The sequence below is a fragment of the Nilaparvata lugens genome, chromosome 6 (genome assembly GCF_014356525.2).
Source record: "Nilaparvata lugens isolate BPH chromosome 6, ASM1435652v1, whole genome shotgun sequence".
NCBI classification, from domain to species: domain Eukaryota; kingdom Metazoa; phylum Arthropoda; class Insecta; order Hemiptera; family Delphacidae; genus Nilaparvata; species Nilaparvata lugens.
This window is the reverse complement of record NC_052509.1, coordinates 57,309,083-57,326,217: the sequence shown is the minus strand read 5'-3', so window position 1 is coordinate 57,326,217 and position 17,135 is coordinate 57,309,083. Positions and strand designations below refer to the sequence as shown.

The 17,135-nt window shown below is 32.7% G+C and overlaps 1 protein-coding gene across 6 annotated transcripts in view; it reads left to right on the top strand.

Annotated features, from left to right (window-relative positions):
* Positions 1-17,135, top strand: part of LOC111058112 (carboxyl-terminal PDZ ligand of neuronal nitric oxide synthase protein) — a 291,989-nt gene that overhangs the window by 268,900 nt on the left and 5,954 nt on the right. For 3 of the 6 annotated variants that reach the window (XM_039431314.1, XM_039431319.1, XM_039431318.1), the window contains 3 exons: positions 949-1,170; positions 2,540-2,653; positions 9,654-13,584. In XM_039431314.1, the coding sequence (XP_039287248.1) occupies positions 949-1,170; positions 2,540-2,653; positions 9,654-10,439 (1,122 nt within the window). In that variant the 3' untranslated portion in view covers positions 10,440-13,584. Of the gene's footprint in view, positions 1-948; positions 1,171-2,539; positions 2,654-9,653; positions 13,585-17,135 lie in introns of those variants that run through there. The other 3 variants (XM_039431317.1, XM_039431320.1, XM_039431321.1) reach the window with 2 other exon arrangements.

Here is a 17,135-nt window from a genome sequence, read left to right as displayed (position 1 = left end):
ATACACTATACACAATAGACACTAGTACTGTAGGCTACAATGTAAATACAATATTCAGTACATTAATGTCGCATTATTCAAGAAAGTATAGGCTATAATGCATTGCAATACAATAGATTAAATAGTTCATTTCGATATACTTGCTTCTAGAGAAAGGTATCTATAATTATACAGTAGGCCTATATTAGAGGTTCCTATACTTCGCTTCATGATAACAGTTTCCGGCTGTTACAACAGTTCTCATGTGGTAATGCATGGATCTAAGCTCCTGCATGACTGATTCCATTTACACAATTCATCTGTAATAATGATTAGTTCATGAAAGCATTGTAGAATAAACTCTTTATTTTTGCTGAGTATGACTCCAACATAAGCTTCAGACTTGTGCATGATGTTGAGAGATGAGTGGGTGTTTAGCTTTAGGTGGGTTCCGAACCACCCATACATTATATCGCATAACAGTAATGTTTGTGAGAAGCTTTTCCTTATTTCCTTGTTGCCTGTTCATTTCTGAATTTTTTTTTGCATAACGGATCTTAAGTACTAATCTCCTCCAGGTAGAAAAACATTCTCTTTTGTCTCAAGATGTACAAATAAAACTTTTCATTTTGAGAAATGAAAAGAATTGGGTGTGAACAAATAACCAGTTCCAAATAAATTTTTCGCAAATGTAATGCTTCATTGTATATTGGCTCATTTCACTTTCCATTAGCATGGTTAGTATGCCTGTCTGTACAGATACAGAAATAATTAGAATTGAATCAGCTGATCCATAGAGAAATGCGAGTGTTCGTGACGCTCAAGTCTGTACGCAAGTATGTAATTCTCCATTGTGTGGTGTTTTGAATTGGTATTGGAATGTACTTTAATGATGTACTTATGTATAAGAATTGATAAAGAGTGTGTAGTTTTATGTATAACTGAGTCAATGCTGTTTGATTGTTGTAGAGTGGTGGAGAAACGTACACGTCACCGCTGAGTGAGCCGCTGAAGAGCGGGACAGAGAGTGTGTTGCCTACCGCAGGCACACCGCTCAGTGCACATCACGAGCTGCAGCTGTTGAGGGAACAGCTGGATCAGCAGAATCAGCAGACGGCGGCAGCTGTGGCTCAGGTGCATCTACTCAGGGACCAGCTGGCAGCTGAGACCGCGGCCCGGCTCGAAGCACAGGTCATCTTCACTTTTCATTCAAATATAATACTTGACCGAACGAAGTGAGGTCTGAGATTCAAGTCGACTGTTTTGCATTTCTCTTTATGTTTATATGTTTAAATGTTTATATTTATGTTCCGCATTTACAGCGAAACGTAGAAATAGATTTTCATGAAATTTGACAGGTATGTTCCTTTTTGAATTTTGCGTCGACGTATACATACGTTTTTTTTTTTTAATTTGCATTTTAAGGATAATACAGAAGGGAAAGGAGTTTGAACGCCAATATTACCGTGAAAATCAGACTTTAGAATTATTCATCATAAATCAGCTGTCGAATGGACTATAATACTACCCGTTCAAAAACATCGAAAATCTTGAAAATGTATTTTTCCTTCAACGTTGTACACAGTTGCAGCCAGACCTGATAACAGCGCTCACACTCACATTCCGGGACGACACGATAGGACAGAAAGCTCTATGTTTATTAAGTTTTTTCTCTCTAGACATTTTAAATTGATTAATAATTTATTAATTTTTAAGAAAACATAACAACAGATCAATGTAACTTACTGAGAGCAAGGTCTACTGTTCACAGAACTACTAGTATATGTGCATAATATGCTCATTCATTGGATAGGTGATTTCCATTCCAGAAGAAATGGTTGAAGAGACAAAAAATGACTTTTTCAAAGGAATTAGGAGAAGTAAGGAGACTTGTAGCCTATAGAACACATCTACATGATGAAAAATACACTAGTTTTTAATTATTATCAGTTGTATTATCATTCTATTTTAATGCATTCAATGTAACTTACTGAACGCGAGGTCTACTGTTCACAGAACTACTAGTATACTGCAGTGAGTTAGAGAGAATAAAGCGTAAGGAGATATCCCATGGTACAGAGCGTTTATGTTCCAAATTTCACTGTTAACTGATAGTTAAAATGACTATCAAAAACCTTGAAAAAAATTACAAATAACAAGTCAAATGAACATATAGAATATGAAGAAATAATAAATAGACTTGAATAAAGTGAGCTAATAGAAATTGTAAGTTATTGCGCTAGTAACCACGATTGTTAGAGTTGCAGCAATAGGCTTTCAAAAGTTTTTCAGACAAAAAGTACAGCGTAAACTTTTTTCTTTGCTGGTCACCAGTCTATAGTTCTGTGTAGGCCAGTTCTATGTAGTGGCATCTCTTGGAACTTCTGTGGATCGAATTAATTTGAAATCATATATGATATGAATAAATTATGAAACTCAAACTCCACTCTCTCAATCATGATAATTTCTGTTCTATTCGGGATATATTATGAATTATTTTATGATTGCGAACCTTGATAGGTCATTGTTGTGGAGTTAATAAAACTTGCTGTATTTTTAGGCTAGAACTCATCAGCTGCTGGTGCATAATAAAGAACTTCTGGATCATATCACAGCGTTGGTCGGGCATCTACAGGAACAGGAAAGGCTACAACAAGTAACAGCGGTGCCTCAGGTATGTGCTTAAAGCCAACACTTATTATTCGATGCACATATTTGAAAAAAATATATAACAAATAATTAATTGAGATAAATATTCTATCTGGTTCATGGGAAACATGATGACATCAATATTTTCTCCACTCGTAGACAGTGCTACAATATATATAAAATAAGTTGTATAAAATGAGTTGAAACTTGGATAGAATATCTATGTTGCCAAGTTGTGCAAAATTTCAATCTTCTCATGCAAGCACATATTATGATTGGATATATTCAGATTAACAACTCTACATCGGCTGTGTTGTCGAATTGAATACATCCTGTCATATGAGCTTGCATGTAAAGATTGAAATGTTGCCCAATTTGGCAACACATTATTCTCTCAAAGTCTCAACTTATTTTATACAGACTATACTTATGAATACTCTCAAATTCAATCAATAAATATCGGGGGACCGAGCTTTGCTCGTTATTTTTATTTATTGATAAACAAAACACAATTCTCTAAAATGATCGTGTCTATATTTTACAGCTGGCTATACGTCAGCTTATGAATTTCGGGGATGCGATATTTTGATTTTCCACAGAATCACTCGCTCACTTTTTACTCTCCACAGACGAAGAAAGTCTCAGCTGTTTCAGCCAAGGATGAATTATCCTTTTGATGTCGTTCAGCGAGTTTTCCCAAGGATGAGACCTAGTGCAATCGAATTTTTATATCATAAACCCACTATGTTTCAAATTTCGTGAAAATTGTTAGAGCCGTGTCGAGATCCGTTGAACATAAATAACCGCAGATATAAATATACAGAAATTACTCGCTTAATATAATAGGATTCTTGACATTGCTTGAAAACTAGATTTCACTGTTGTGAGACTGTTCTTTATTTAAAAGTAGATCTGTAAATCCGTGAAGCTGTAGTTTGCAAAGCATTCACATTGAATACTTACTTTTTTAAAGATTCATTCAGTTTAGAAATTCCTCTACAACAACCAGATATGATAGTTTGGATATTTAATTCCTAGATATCATTCAATAAATATTATGATTGAATGTCACGAGAACCAATCAGAGGAGGCGTTTTTGAAAAGAAGAATCTCTCAAAATTGAAATTTGTAAGGCTTTTGTGAAAGCAAGCCATTTTATAAAATTTTAACCCGTTTTGTATAGGCTAGGTATTGATTTTTATGAGAAAAATTTATAGATATGTACTCAAAAAGAACAAAAACAAAATACTTATCTTCTATTTTCGAGCATGCTATCCATGAAACTTTATTGCTACAAACTATAACATCTCCTTAAAGAGATATAACTTAACTCAAATATTAATTACAGAATATAAATTTATTAAATCAAACTTTATTGTGTGTTAATTCTGAAGTTTATGTAATATTGATGTTCTCATATTTCCAATGCATGTACTGCATGAATGTGACGCTCATGACATGTGAGATGATAATACTGCATGCTAACATTATCATACTAATTCTACATCATCACCAATAATTTTCTTAGACAAATTATTTTTTAGACTGAGCTTATTTCTATGAGTTTTGAGCTCCTCATCTTGATTTCTCGAGGTATAATCTGCGGTTTTCATTTTTGAAAGTAGAATTTTTTTAGTCGTGTAGTGTTAGCAAGTGTGTTTATCAGCAATAATTATAGGCCTATTATATCGTTGAAATAATCGCTTCTGGCTATTTATTTTTTGGACCAAGTAACTCTTTTTTATTCCTAAAAATCTTGAAATATATTATACATAGAATTGTTGAGTGATCTTGTATAAATGCAAAGTATATTTTAATAACATGCAATAAAGAAATAAATTTTATGTTAATAGTATGTATATCAGCATTTATAGGCCTATTATATCGTTGAAATAATCGCTTCTGGCTATTTATTTTTTGGACCAAGTAACTCTTTTTTATTCCTAAAAATCGTGAAATATATTATACATGGAATTGGTGAGAGATCTTGTATAAATGCAAAGGAAATTTTAATAACATGCAATAAAGAAATGAATTTCATGTTAATAGCTAATTATAATGTATCTTTATACATTATAATTTAATTTATCTTTAAATGTATATCTATGTTAATTGCTGATGTACCGTATGTATCAATGGAAGAGATTCTACTCATCGTGATTTATGAGCAAAAACGTATTAGGTTCATCAAAACTATAAATTCGTCAATTAATGATTTTAATATATTTATTGTGATTTCAAAAAATATTTACTCGTATTGATCTTATGATTTATCATAGGTAGATCAAGTATTCTCAAGCATAAGCTATTGTATATTTTTATTCGTGTGCGATCTCCCAGTACTTGATGAAGCAACACACGTTCTTCCTGAAAATGAAGTGATGAGAATATTAAGTCAATATTGAAGGATGATATGATGAATGAGAGTTTCAGTTCATTCTGTGTTTCCCTATAGACAATACTTCTCATAAACGAGTACAAACTATGAAGAGATTTCAAGATTTATCATAAAAATAAGATTTAAGAAAATGTACACTGATTTCTCCTAAATAATATTGGATGTAGCGGTTAAAATATGGAGAATAACATATGACTTTTTCCCAGTATACCGCGGTGTAAGTTTGATATTTACTGTGCTGCTTTATTGAATTTAAACTTCTAGATTATTACTAAACAACAGACAGTTAGAAACAAAGACCTTAAAGAGATAGACATCTTTAAGGTCTTTGGTTAGAAATATAGATACGTTTCTTAGTGATATGTGATAGTTCTTGATATTTATAATAATTCTCTACAGGCCACATTTCAGAATATGATATTTAGTTCCATGAATATGGCCTACAACTTGAGATAGATTTGCTTAGATAATGCTGGTATTCCAGTGGAGTTTTACAAAAATGATGACGGATTTTTCGTGAATTTATGGTCACAATTTTAAATTGTGTTGGCTCTGTATGAAACAAACCAATTTTATTTTTTGTATAGGCCTACTCTAAGCATGGTTTTTATATTGGAGTGTTTTTGTATGTGTGAACTTTCTTTCTTTGGATCTTTATGTCTATCAGTGTTCAAGTAGCCTAGCAATATCAGCAATATCAATATCATTTTGCCCTTCTAATTATTGCTCTCTGATATGATTAATGTTATCAACCACTTCAAAAGCTAAATCTCCTCCTCATTAAATAAAATACAGTTTAAATTCAAGTTAAATGAAATTTCCATTTGTAACTTTTGTCAATAAATGATGTAATAATTCAAATTATTTATATTTCCTGAATAATAAATAAACATAACGTTATGATGAAATAGAAATGCACACAGTAATGCATATTATGCTTATAGATTGTGTTTATTTTGATAATGTTCTTCATGACTATGAGAAATCTTTACCAAGAATACACAATAATGAAAAGACTATGTTTTTTCTTCAATTATTTTTGTGAACTCAGTTTATCAAATTTAATATATCCACTAAATTGTTCATGAGATAGTATCCACATGCAGTATCATAGCCACCTCTAATACAATCATGTATTAAGGTGCATACAGATATACGCGCCGCGAACATGAGCAATTCACTTTTAATCAGCTGACTATATCTGTATTTTTACAGAAACGGTAATATACAGATATAAAAAGCTTGGCATCAGCTGATTAAAAGTGAATTGCTCATGTTCGCGGCGCGTATATCTGTACGCACCTTTAGAGGTACCACCTCTAATACAATCATGTATTAGAGGTGGCTATGGCAGTATTCTTATCAATTGTATAAGCTAACTACATTTAAAAATGAAGAACAATGAATATTGATTAATTTTTAAGACTAGTGAGTTAGTTTTCTATTAATGTCTACCTCCTATATCCAATTATCTTCAACCTTCTTCGCTCTCTGTTCCTCCTGTATCGTACCGTATATCAAGAGTTTTATTTCCTTTTTCTATTCAACCGTCAAGAAGAATAATTATTCCTCAGACATGGAATGCTATTATAATTTTTGAAATGAAACAACTTCCTCCATTCTCTCCCACTCAAATTCCTATTATTTAGCATGCATTGTATGAGTTGTGTTATACTTTGCATTAAACTTGCATTGATTGTTGATAGAAAAGCGAAAATGCTATTTTTGTGAAAAATTTGCAATTTTTCCATATAGTACTGTAATGCTTCATCCGATTTTGACTAGCCATTCTGCAACCAATTTTGTTCATTCTTGCAGGTCTTAGCCAAGGATAGCAATAAAACTGGTCCTGTTGATACCCCTACTAATAAGAAATCATCAAATGATTGTTTGATAAAGCTTTAATAATATTTATTAACAAATCTGTGTGAATTTCGTATTTCTGTTAGCTTTTATCGAATAGACTATTATTATTTATCATACTTATTCCAGTTAATCCAATTGTGATGTGTAATACCTTTTATGATGCTATAAATTGAATGAAACTCATTCATAAAAACTACTGTTTGATCTTTCAATTCAAGTATGAAAACAGCAACAATAGTCTACTGTGTTATATAATCTGTAAAGAGAACATATAATACATTTATCATTACATGAAACTAGATGTTGTCAATTTTTAAATTCAGAGCTTTCCTATTGTACTACCCATGGAATATCTCCATAGCAATAAAATATTTTGAATAGCCTTTATAAAAAAATGTATTGAAAACTACAATGACATTGTAAGTGAGCAATGAATAGTACAAAGGCCGGCATAAAAACCTGACGATTTTTTAGGGATGATAACTAAATTGTGTCTCGTACAATTGAATCATATGAAATATCAAATAATTAAAGATCGAATTTTGAAATATATAGTGAATTACATAGATTACTCAAAAAGTTGTTTTATTTGTAGATTATTTCATCCAAATGATCTCCGTTACTTTTCACGCACTCACTTAACCTAATACTGAAATCTGTCATTGCTCGCTCAATCATTACTTGTGGAATTGCTTCAATTTCTCGTTAAATGACTTCCTTTAGTTCTGTGGATTATTGGCTGCTCAATAACGATAATTTTGTCTATTCACAAATCCCGAAAAATGAAAATGTTCCTCGTCACTTGAAAAAATAACGGAATCCTGGTGGACATTTTCGAGAATGAACTCGCAAGCAGCTCTGCAATGTACCCAATAATTTGCATTAAGCTGTTGTTGCACTAACATTATCTTATACGAATCGAATTTAAGGTCGGTCATACACTTCGATAAGAAATGGCTAGCGCAACAGCTATAAGCTGTTATAGATGTTTCGCTGCTGAACGTCGTGGAGACCGTGTAACAGCTACTCGGGCGTTTTTCAGGCGTTCGTTTCGTCCTGTTGATTTCGTTTTTAAAGCGGACAACGTGTTCCTGAAATTCTTTACCCACAACAAGATCGTATTCCCACTGGAAACAGGCGCATGTCGATTTAAATTGTATTTAAATGTCTGCGACATAAACGCTGTGTTAAAATAACCGAGTCATTATTTTTAAAATAAGCTTCAATCACAATCGCTTGATGTTCACTTGACCACGACATACTGGCTACTGTCGATGTACAACATTATCGCCTTTTCAATGACAGTGGTTCAAACATAACAATTACTACAAAATCGTCAGTTTAATATGCCGGTCTCTGTATATAAAACGTTAATGCTGGAAGAAGATAATCAACTGATGACGATTTCAGGCTGATAGTGTTATATGATAGAAAATATTCAATCTCAATATTAAATAGATTAGTGAAAAACTTGGACTTATCACTTTCTAGAAAGGTAACTTGAATGAGAATTTTTTTCTCAAGTACATAGTGATGTTTAATGCACGTTAAAACTATCTTGCAAATCAATAAATTATCATCTCATCAATTCACTGACGCACTTTTTATTGCCCACGCACAATCTGAAAAGAACTCATGTGGACATCATCCGCAATAATAATAATAATATAATAATAATAATAAGTTAAGGCTCTATTTATAAGTACCTGAATTTCAAATACCAGTTGGCCTTGAATAAAAAAATGTTTTATCTGGCCAACAAAATCTGTAATATTCCCCAATTTGATCGGTCAGTTGATGAATTACATTGTAAAAGCGTACCTATAAAAATGTCGTCTTGCTCCAGAATGCACGAGATATTTTCATCTTTAATGACAAAGCTTATAAAACAGTAAAATACTACTCAAATATTGGCATATAGATCACCTCGAATGAACAAACCTATTATAAATAGATCACAACAAATGAATTTCCTTTCATTCTCAAATGAGATGACAGTAATAATTATTGTCTAAGGATAGGCACACACCAGTAAGTCAAGATAAGACAAGACACGTGTAGTCACAATACTTCACATAGTTGCTTATGAAGACATGTCTGATTGCAATGACTAATCAGTGTTTGTTGCGTCATAAGCAACTATGTGAAGTATTGTGACTAAACGTGTCTGATCATGTTTTCTCTTGACTAACTGGTGTGTGCCTACCCTAATAGGTTCATCCTTCCAATATTTTTTCTCAAGTATTTATTTATTTATTTACATCAATAGGAAAATTACAACAACATATAGAGACTTACAGCTTTATGCCAAAACAAGCCTCATTGAAAATCAATTGTTTACACAAACTGAAACTAAATTAATAAGAAAGAAAAAATGAAAAATAGTTTGGAACAACCATTATAAATGGAAAATAACACAATACCCAAAAGAAAATAGACAGAAACAAAACAAAATAGACTAATTGAAAAAAGAGAATTGGAAGAAAATTAAAAAAAATAGAATAGAAAGTATTATCTTACCAACCAAAGTTAAGTTGAAAAAAGTAATTTAGGCATAATTGAAGAGACTTGGGATTTTGTCAATATTCCATTTTATTTTTCAATAGTTATAATTTATTTCAAATTTCATTAATTTGAGCATATCAAGTATTCCCACTAGCGAATTGACAACATCTAGTTGCATTAGTTTTGTGGAGCGATTTGAACGCAGCTGATTTATGTTTTTGTGGGTGGTTTCTGTGCTTGTTTGACGCGGTGACAGCAGCAGCAGCAACAGCAGACGGTCATGTGTGATCCGCAGACGCCGTCTGTCGGCCCCGTCTTCCTGCCCGACTTCCAGGAGATGGAAGCCCTGCGTCAGCTGACGGCAAGTCAGAGCATGATCGAGAACCGGTCCGTGACGCCGGGTCAGTTCAGGCCAGCCGTCATGCCAAATGTCTTCAACTTCGGAGCTCCGGATCCACAGTTTCAACAACAGCTTCAAGCGCAGCTGATCCAAAGGCTGCAGAATTTGAGTGGGGGATATTCGAGGGGACTGTACCAGCAACAGATGAGTGGATTGTCCTACCAGACACAGACTGTACCCCAACCGCACGGCTCCCCGCAACAGATCAGTTTCCGCGTGTCGCAGGCCTCCTCCTACGCGGGCTCCCCTGTGTTACCCCACCGAAAACCACCCCAAGATCCTCCCCAGGAGGAATCACCCTTTATTAAACCTCTCTCCCAGGCTGGCACCCTAGCCACGACCGAAATTGACGGTCGAACTAGGATCATAGTCGGTTCCGATGAAGACCTAAAATCCTCAATTCCTCCCCGGTTAGAACCGCCCCCCTCGGCCAGCAAACGCAGCAAAGACTCCAAGTTGGCCACCGCCTTCTCTTCCCTCCAAGTGTCGCCCGATGAGAGTGCGAGTCCCTCCAAGGGTCGGCCGAGTGCCTCGGTGAATGGACCGTTCATTACGCGGTCGACCAGTGAGAAAGTGCCCAATCGAAGTGAACTTATGTCTCAAGTACAGAGGACTGCATGGGCTAGGCATACCACCAAGTGATCCTATCCAACAATCAATTACACAGTTACAATATACCTACTCAGTCACTCAACAATATTTGTACCTGCCTGGGCCAGGCATACTACCAAGTGATCCTATTTAACTTTCACAATATATATGTAGCCTACTTTCCTTCAACAATATTCAAAGCTAAGATTGGAATTGTAAGAGATTGCTGCCATTTTTCTTACTTTTTTCATTCAACATTTACACATCAACAATATACTATTCCACTCAACAATATTCAAAACAAAGTTATAAATGAAACATCAGAATTATGTGTCAATTGAGATCTAGCCGAAGATAACCACCAACAAGAGATTTCCTACATAGATCTTCTCTCGTTTTTCTCACTTTTTCCTACTCAACAATCACAGTTACAATTCTCACTGATAATATTGAAAATTCGAATTGAAAAAATCAAACACAAAAATGCAATATTAACTTATGTGACAGTTGAGATTATGCCAAAGAGAATCATGTCATGTGAGAGCCACTATGATAAGGTGCCAATTGAGATTATGCTCTCCAATTAAAATACACCATCTTTGTATGTACCGTATCCATAACGACATTTACACTTTGACTTGAAACTGGACATATTTTTTCGATTCCCAACTTTTTTACATTAGTCATCCTAATACGTTATCAACACTAACAATAACTATCCCTTAATCATTGAGAATCAGTATTGTTTCTGTTTAATATTATATATTTTTCACATTTTCAATCTCGGTAAAGTAGGCCTATACATGAATATATATTCCAGTCGTTTTTCAACAAAATATGAGCCATTAGTGTTTCACGTGAGTTCTACTTCACCGTTTTCATAGTTTTCAAAGTAAGTACTAAGTTGAAAATCTATAAAGATTTACAGTACCGGTAGTCCAAAGGCCTGGAGTAACATTCATCCAAAAATGATCCAGCAAAAAATTTGGTAAACAGTGAGTCAATTTGTCATTCAATTGAGATCATAATCATGTTGCAAAGTTCTGAAATATAAATGTTGTATTCTATGTATTGGCTCTGGTCAACTTCAACTAGCATGAAATAACTAAACTGATGTTTAAAATGAGCATAACATGATTAAACTGATGTTTAAAATGAGCATAACATGATTAAACTGATGTTTAAAATGAGCATAACATGATTAAACTGATGTTTAAAATGAGCATAACATGATTAAACTGATGTTTAAAATGAGCATAACATGATTGAACTGATGTTTTAAATGAGCATAACATGATTAAACTGATGTTAAAAATGAGCATAACATGATTAAACTGATGTTTAAGTTAGAACTGTGACTTGTTAATGTGTAGGTATGACTGAAGAATGAGTGTAATCTGCGATAGTCGCTGTTATTTCAATATTTAGATTTAAGAATTGAATTGTGTTCGGAATCCAGATTGTATTTTAGAATTATGCTTTAATTTATACTTCTTAAAACTTTCCATGAAAGTTTCTAAACGATTGTTACTGAGAAGCAACTATGTAAGCTTTTGAAGTTGTATCAATATTCATAAGTTTATCAACTTATGAAACTTTAAAACTTAGCATATGAATACCAATTTATTGTTTTTACCTTGTTTCATTAGAGAAAAAACCATGTTTGTTTAGGTAGCTAGTATTTTATATTTGATCGTTTCTCGTTGTTTAAAAATGTTTCATTTTCATCTTTCAATTGAACTTGAATATTCTATTAGTAGCCAAGTCAACTAAACTGAACGAACTGTTCTAGCTGTACAGTATTCAAATTTCAAAACCTCAACATTCTTCTTGTATTATTTTTTCAGGTTCGTTGATATTTGTGGTAGCCTATTTTATTTCAAAACCCACGTGAACTGCCAATTCTTTACACACATTATTAAGAGAATGCATAGTAGGCTGCTACAATTTAAACAAAAAAAGGAAATTGATTTAATCATTCTAGTACTGTACTACAATACTCTGTGCCAATCAAATTGAGAACCTTATGAGCATTTTTTGTAATTTTTCATCATTATGAATTATAATAATTGATACAGACAATTTTATAAGTAATTTCCCACCTTACTCACTACTTCAAGTTATATCTATCCATCTGCGCAAGAGAGAGGGAGGTAACTCTTCTTCTTGAATTTCTTCCAAATATATACAAACATACATACTCCTATAGTGTGGTCCACGTTATAATGGCTGTGTTTGATTAGCAATGGTATTGATATCCTTGTCTATCATTCAACAAAGCAGATAGCGCTACCCTTTTCTAGCCCCGCAACGTGATCAACGCAGATGTTGATTTCTCACTTCTATAGTGATGTCCACGTTATAATGGCAGTGTTTGATTAGCAAAGCAGCAAAAAAGCAGATTACAAAGCAGATAGCGCTATCTCTTTCCCGCTTTGCTCTGTTGCCAAATCGTCTTTTAACAATGTTGAATTGATAATTTATTAACAAAATATTTCATCTTAATCATTGAAATTCATTATGAAATTATTGGAAAATGTAACTTCTTGCTTGATAAAATAATAATTGATTTTTTTAAACGAGAATAAACACTTAATATTACACCAATATACCTGTATCAGCAACCGTCTATAGAAGGAATTGACAAGACTGAGGATCGGCAAAGTTGTTCTCCTATCTTTCTCCACTGCCGTTATAACGTGGACCTCACTATAATAATGTGATGTTGTTTTAGAAATATTTTCAATCTTGACTTTATCATTTATTTAAGATTCATTTTGAAAAAAAAAACATATTTTGAAGAATTATTCAGTTAATTGAAGTAACAATCCCACGCATTTTCTTTGAGGTAACAAATTACAGAATAGAATTAGATTCAAAGGGATTGTTTTGTGTGAATTTTTTACTCCGTATCACTTTTCTTTATATATTTATCATGTTTTTGGAAATTATCTCACAAATTGTTGATGCATTTGGTTATCCATAAATCTTTGTTAAGGTTGAATTGCTGACATGTTTTCTACTTGCATAGTATATTTTTTGTAAACTTTTATCAAAAGCTGAATTTTATAGGAGCATATGTTAATGAAATGATTGTTATGTATTGGAATTGTGAATTCCAACCTGACAATTGTCATGGAATTTGTGAAAAGCTACCTGGTTGCACCTTTATAGCAATAAATGTATTTTTCATAAACTTTTTCTGTATTTTTTCTCAATCTTCATTTTGCAACTTCGCGTTTCCTCCATCTTTTCACTGATATTTTACCGCAATTCGCCCTATAAGCCTCAAAGCCTGTCTACTTTATAAGAGAAAAATTAAACACTTAGGCTCAATTCACACTTACGCGACTCAGGTCGAGAAGAGACTCGACTCTAGACGAGAGCATGTGTTTCCAAATGGTGACACTCAGACCAGTCGACTCTAGTCTCGTTGACTATTTTACCGCAATTGGCCCTATATAAGCCTTGAAGCCTGTCTACTTTATAAGAGAAAACTTAGGCTCAATTCGCAATTTACACTTACGCGACTCAGGTCGAGAAGAGACTCGACTCTAGTCGAGAGCACGTGTTTTCAAATGGTGACAGTCGCGGAGACTAGAGTCGACTGGTCTGAATGTCACCATTTGGAAACACATGCTCTCGACTAGAGTCGAGTCTCTTTTCGGCCTGAGTCGCGTAAGTGTGAGTTGAGCCTTATACAATGATTTGAAAACTTTGAAACACTCAAGAATTCAGGTGTTTTAAAGCACTTCAAAACACTAATATAATACATCACGGTTCCTAATGGGAATTTACTTTCAAAACTCGTTACGATTTTGAAAATAAAACAAAAAACAAAATTCAGGAAAGAGCTTAGTTACAGAACAAAAATCGTAAGAGTTTTGAAAGTAAATTCCCATTAGGAATGCTTTTCAATCGATTACTCAGTATTTGCACTTAACATAGTGGCACGAGTAGTATATAATCAATTACAAGTAATTATGCATAATATGTTGCACATTCTAGAGAAGTGATAGTTGCAAATCGTTCTTGTTCCTTCCACATCTCCTTAATTCCAAATCTGTTTTACCTGAAAGTCTTACCTACCCTCATCTATTTATTACATTTTATAACTACAGAAAATTATTAATTTTTCTCCCAGTGGAAAAAATTAATATATCAATTTAGTGCATTGATTATGAATGAGCTAATTTAAGAAAAGGAGAAGCTATTACAAGATTCTTCTTGTAAAATGACTTGAAGTATTAATTTAGGATAGAAAAAACTTATGTTTAATCATAGTACTAGTAACAGTTATATACAATGAAAAAAGAAAATTATTGTGATAGGTGACTATAATGCTACAGTGAGGTTCAAGTCATAATGGCAGTATGTGAATAACATCGGTGTTGCTATCCTTGTCTATTATTCGATAAAGCACATGACGCTATCCTTTACTTGCTCTGCCAAGTTGTCAGATCATTTATTCAAGTGTAAACATATAATGATTTTTAAAAATATCCAATCTCAATTATTAAAATGGTGTATTATTCAATTATTGAAAAATATTATTTCTTGACGAATAAAATATAATTGTTTATTTTCAATGAGCATAGAAAGTTAACATTACATACCGGTATCAGCTAGACAGTGGAGAGGCAAAGAGTCTTCAACACTGTTCTCCTATCTTTCTCCACTGCCATTATAATGTGGATATCACTAAAGCTGCCAAAAAATTGGCTGTGACATTTTGAAACAATGTGCGGTATACTTTTCAGAATTTACAAATATAATATGGACCGTCGCTATTTTTAACAAATTGACAAAAGCACAAAAGCTTATGACGTCACTGTTCCACATCTTTGCCAACGTTGTTCAAATTCGACCTCTCTCCACCTGCTCGGCAGTAACTCATTTCTTGCTTTGTTCTTGTTAACTTAATTTGAAAAATAACACTCATAATTAAAATAGAATCAAGTATTTTGGAACTCTAGTACTCAGCAGCGCTACACCGTTGTTGCGGAATTGGTAATGGAGATTGGTTTGAACTGTAGGGGATTTTAAGCTTGATTTTTAATAAATTTATACAAATTGATTACAAAGGAAGGTATCACTCAATCAAACTACTAGAAGCGATCTATCATAATTTATTATATTCTTATGAAATTCAATATTCATCAAGTGCGTTGTCGTTGATTCTTCCCAAAGGCTTCCGTAAATATATGAAAGCATAGAGAAACAATAGCGTAAGTAGATATCCCATTTATAATATAGCGTTTATGTCGCAACTTTTACTGTTATCTCAAGCCGATAGTTCAGGTAGTTTTTTCCCATGCAGCTGTGTGACACTGGTAGTCTCTCATATTGTGCCGTTCATACACTCTCACCCCAACAAAACAGTAAAAATCGACAGTAATCGGCTTGAGATAACAGCCAAAGTTGCGACATAACTTCCCTATACCATGGGATATCTACTTATGCTATTTTTTCTCTATGATGAAAGCTACTAACAATATTGTAGCCTATTATGCTACATACTTTGATAAAGTATTATTTCTTCCAATAAATAATATATTTTTTATTCCTCTCGATTCATTGCTATCTTAAAATTGTGTGCTAGATAACTTCATCTAGATAGCGATTCATCAACCAATAATAGTTAGTTTTTTTAATAGCAAAACTATTTCGTTTTGAAACAAAAGTATTTCTTTATTGATTCATACACTAAGTGAATCATCAAAATGAAAGGGAGAGAAAAAATAAGGTAACCTTGTGCTATTCCTCTCCCAAATTTAGATACCGGTAAGGTTACACATAATCCAAAATAGGTTAAGTCTTGTAGCTTTTCACTTCACAAAATTTTCAGTAATTATTTTTACAAAGTAGATTTTTGAATATAAATGCTTCAAAACCAAACATAGAAATTTTCAATCCTTAATTATTTTCACTAGATTTTTAATTTAGATGCTTCAAAACCAAACATAGAAATTTTCAATCCTTAATTATTTTCACTAGATTTTTAATTTAGATGCTTCAAAACCAAACATAGAAATTTTCAATCCTTAATTATTTTCACTAGATTTTTAATTTAGATGCTTCAAAACCAAACATGGAAATTTTCAGTCCTCAATTATTTTCAAAAAGTAGATTTTTAAATTTAGATGCTTCAAAACCAAACATGGAAATTTTCAGTCCTCAATTATTTTCAAAAAGTAGATTTTTAAATTTAGATGCTTCAAAACCAAACATGGAAATTTTCAGTCCTCAATTATTTTCAAAAAGTAGATTTTTAAATTTAGATGCTTCAAAACCAAACATGGAAATTTTCAGTCCTCAATTATTTTCAAAAAGTAGATTTTTAAATTTAGATGCTTCAAAACCAAACATGGAAATTTTCAGTCCTCAATTATTTTCAAAAAGTAGATTTTTAAATTTAAATGCTTCAAAACCAAACATAGAAATTTTCAATCCTTAATTATTTTCACTAGATTTTTTAATTTAGATGCTTCAAAACCAAACATGGAAATTTTCAGTCCTCAATTATTTTCAAAAAGTAGATTTTTAAATTTAGATGCTTCAAAACCAAACATAGAAGAAATATTTCATATTATTATCACTAAAATAGGAAATATTCACATATTGGAAAGATAGTTTTGCAGGACCAAAAAACAAACTTATTTAGTTTTGAAACTGAATTTTTCAGTTTATGTAAACTTCTTATTTTTTTTCTTATTGTCTTTACCTGCAATTCGGTTAATGAGATTC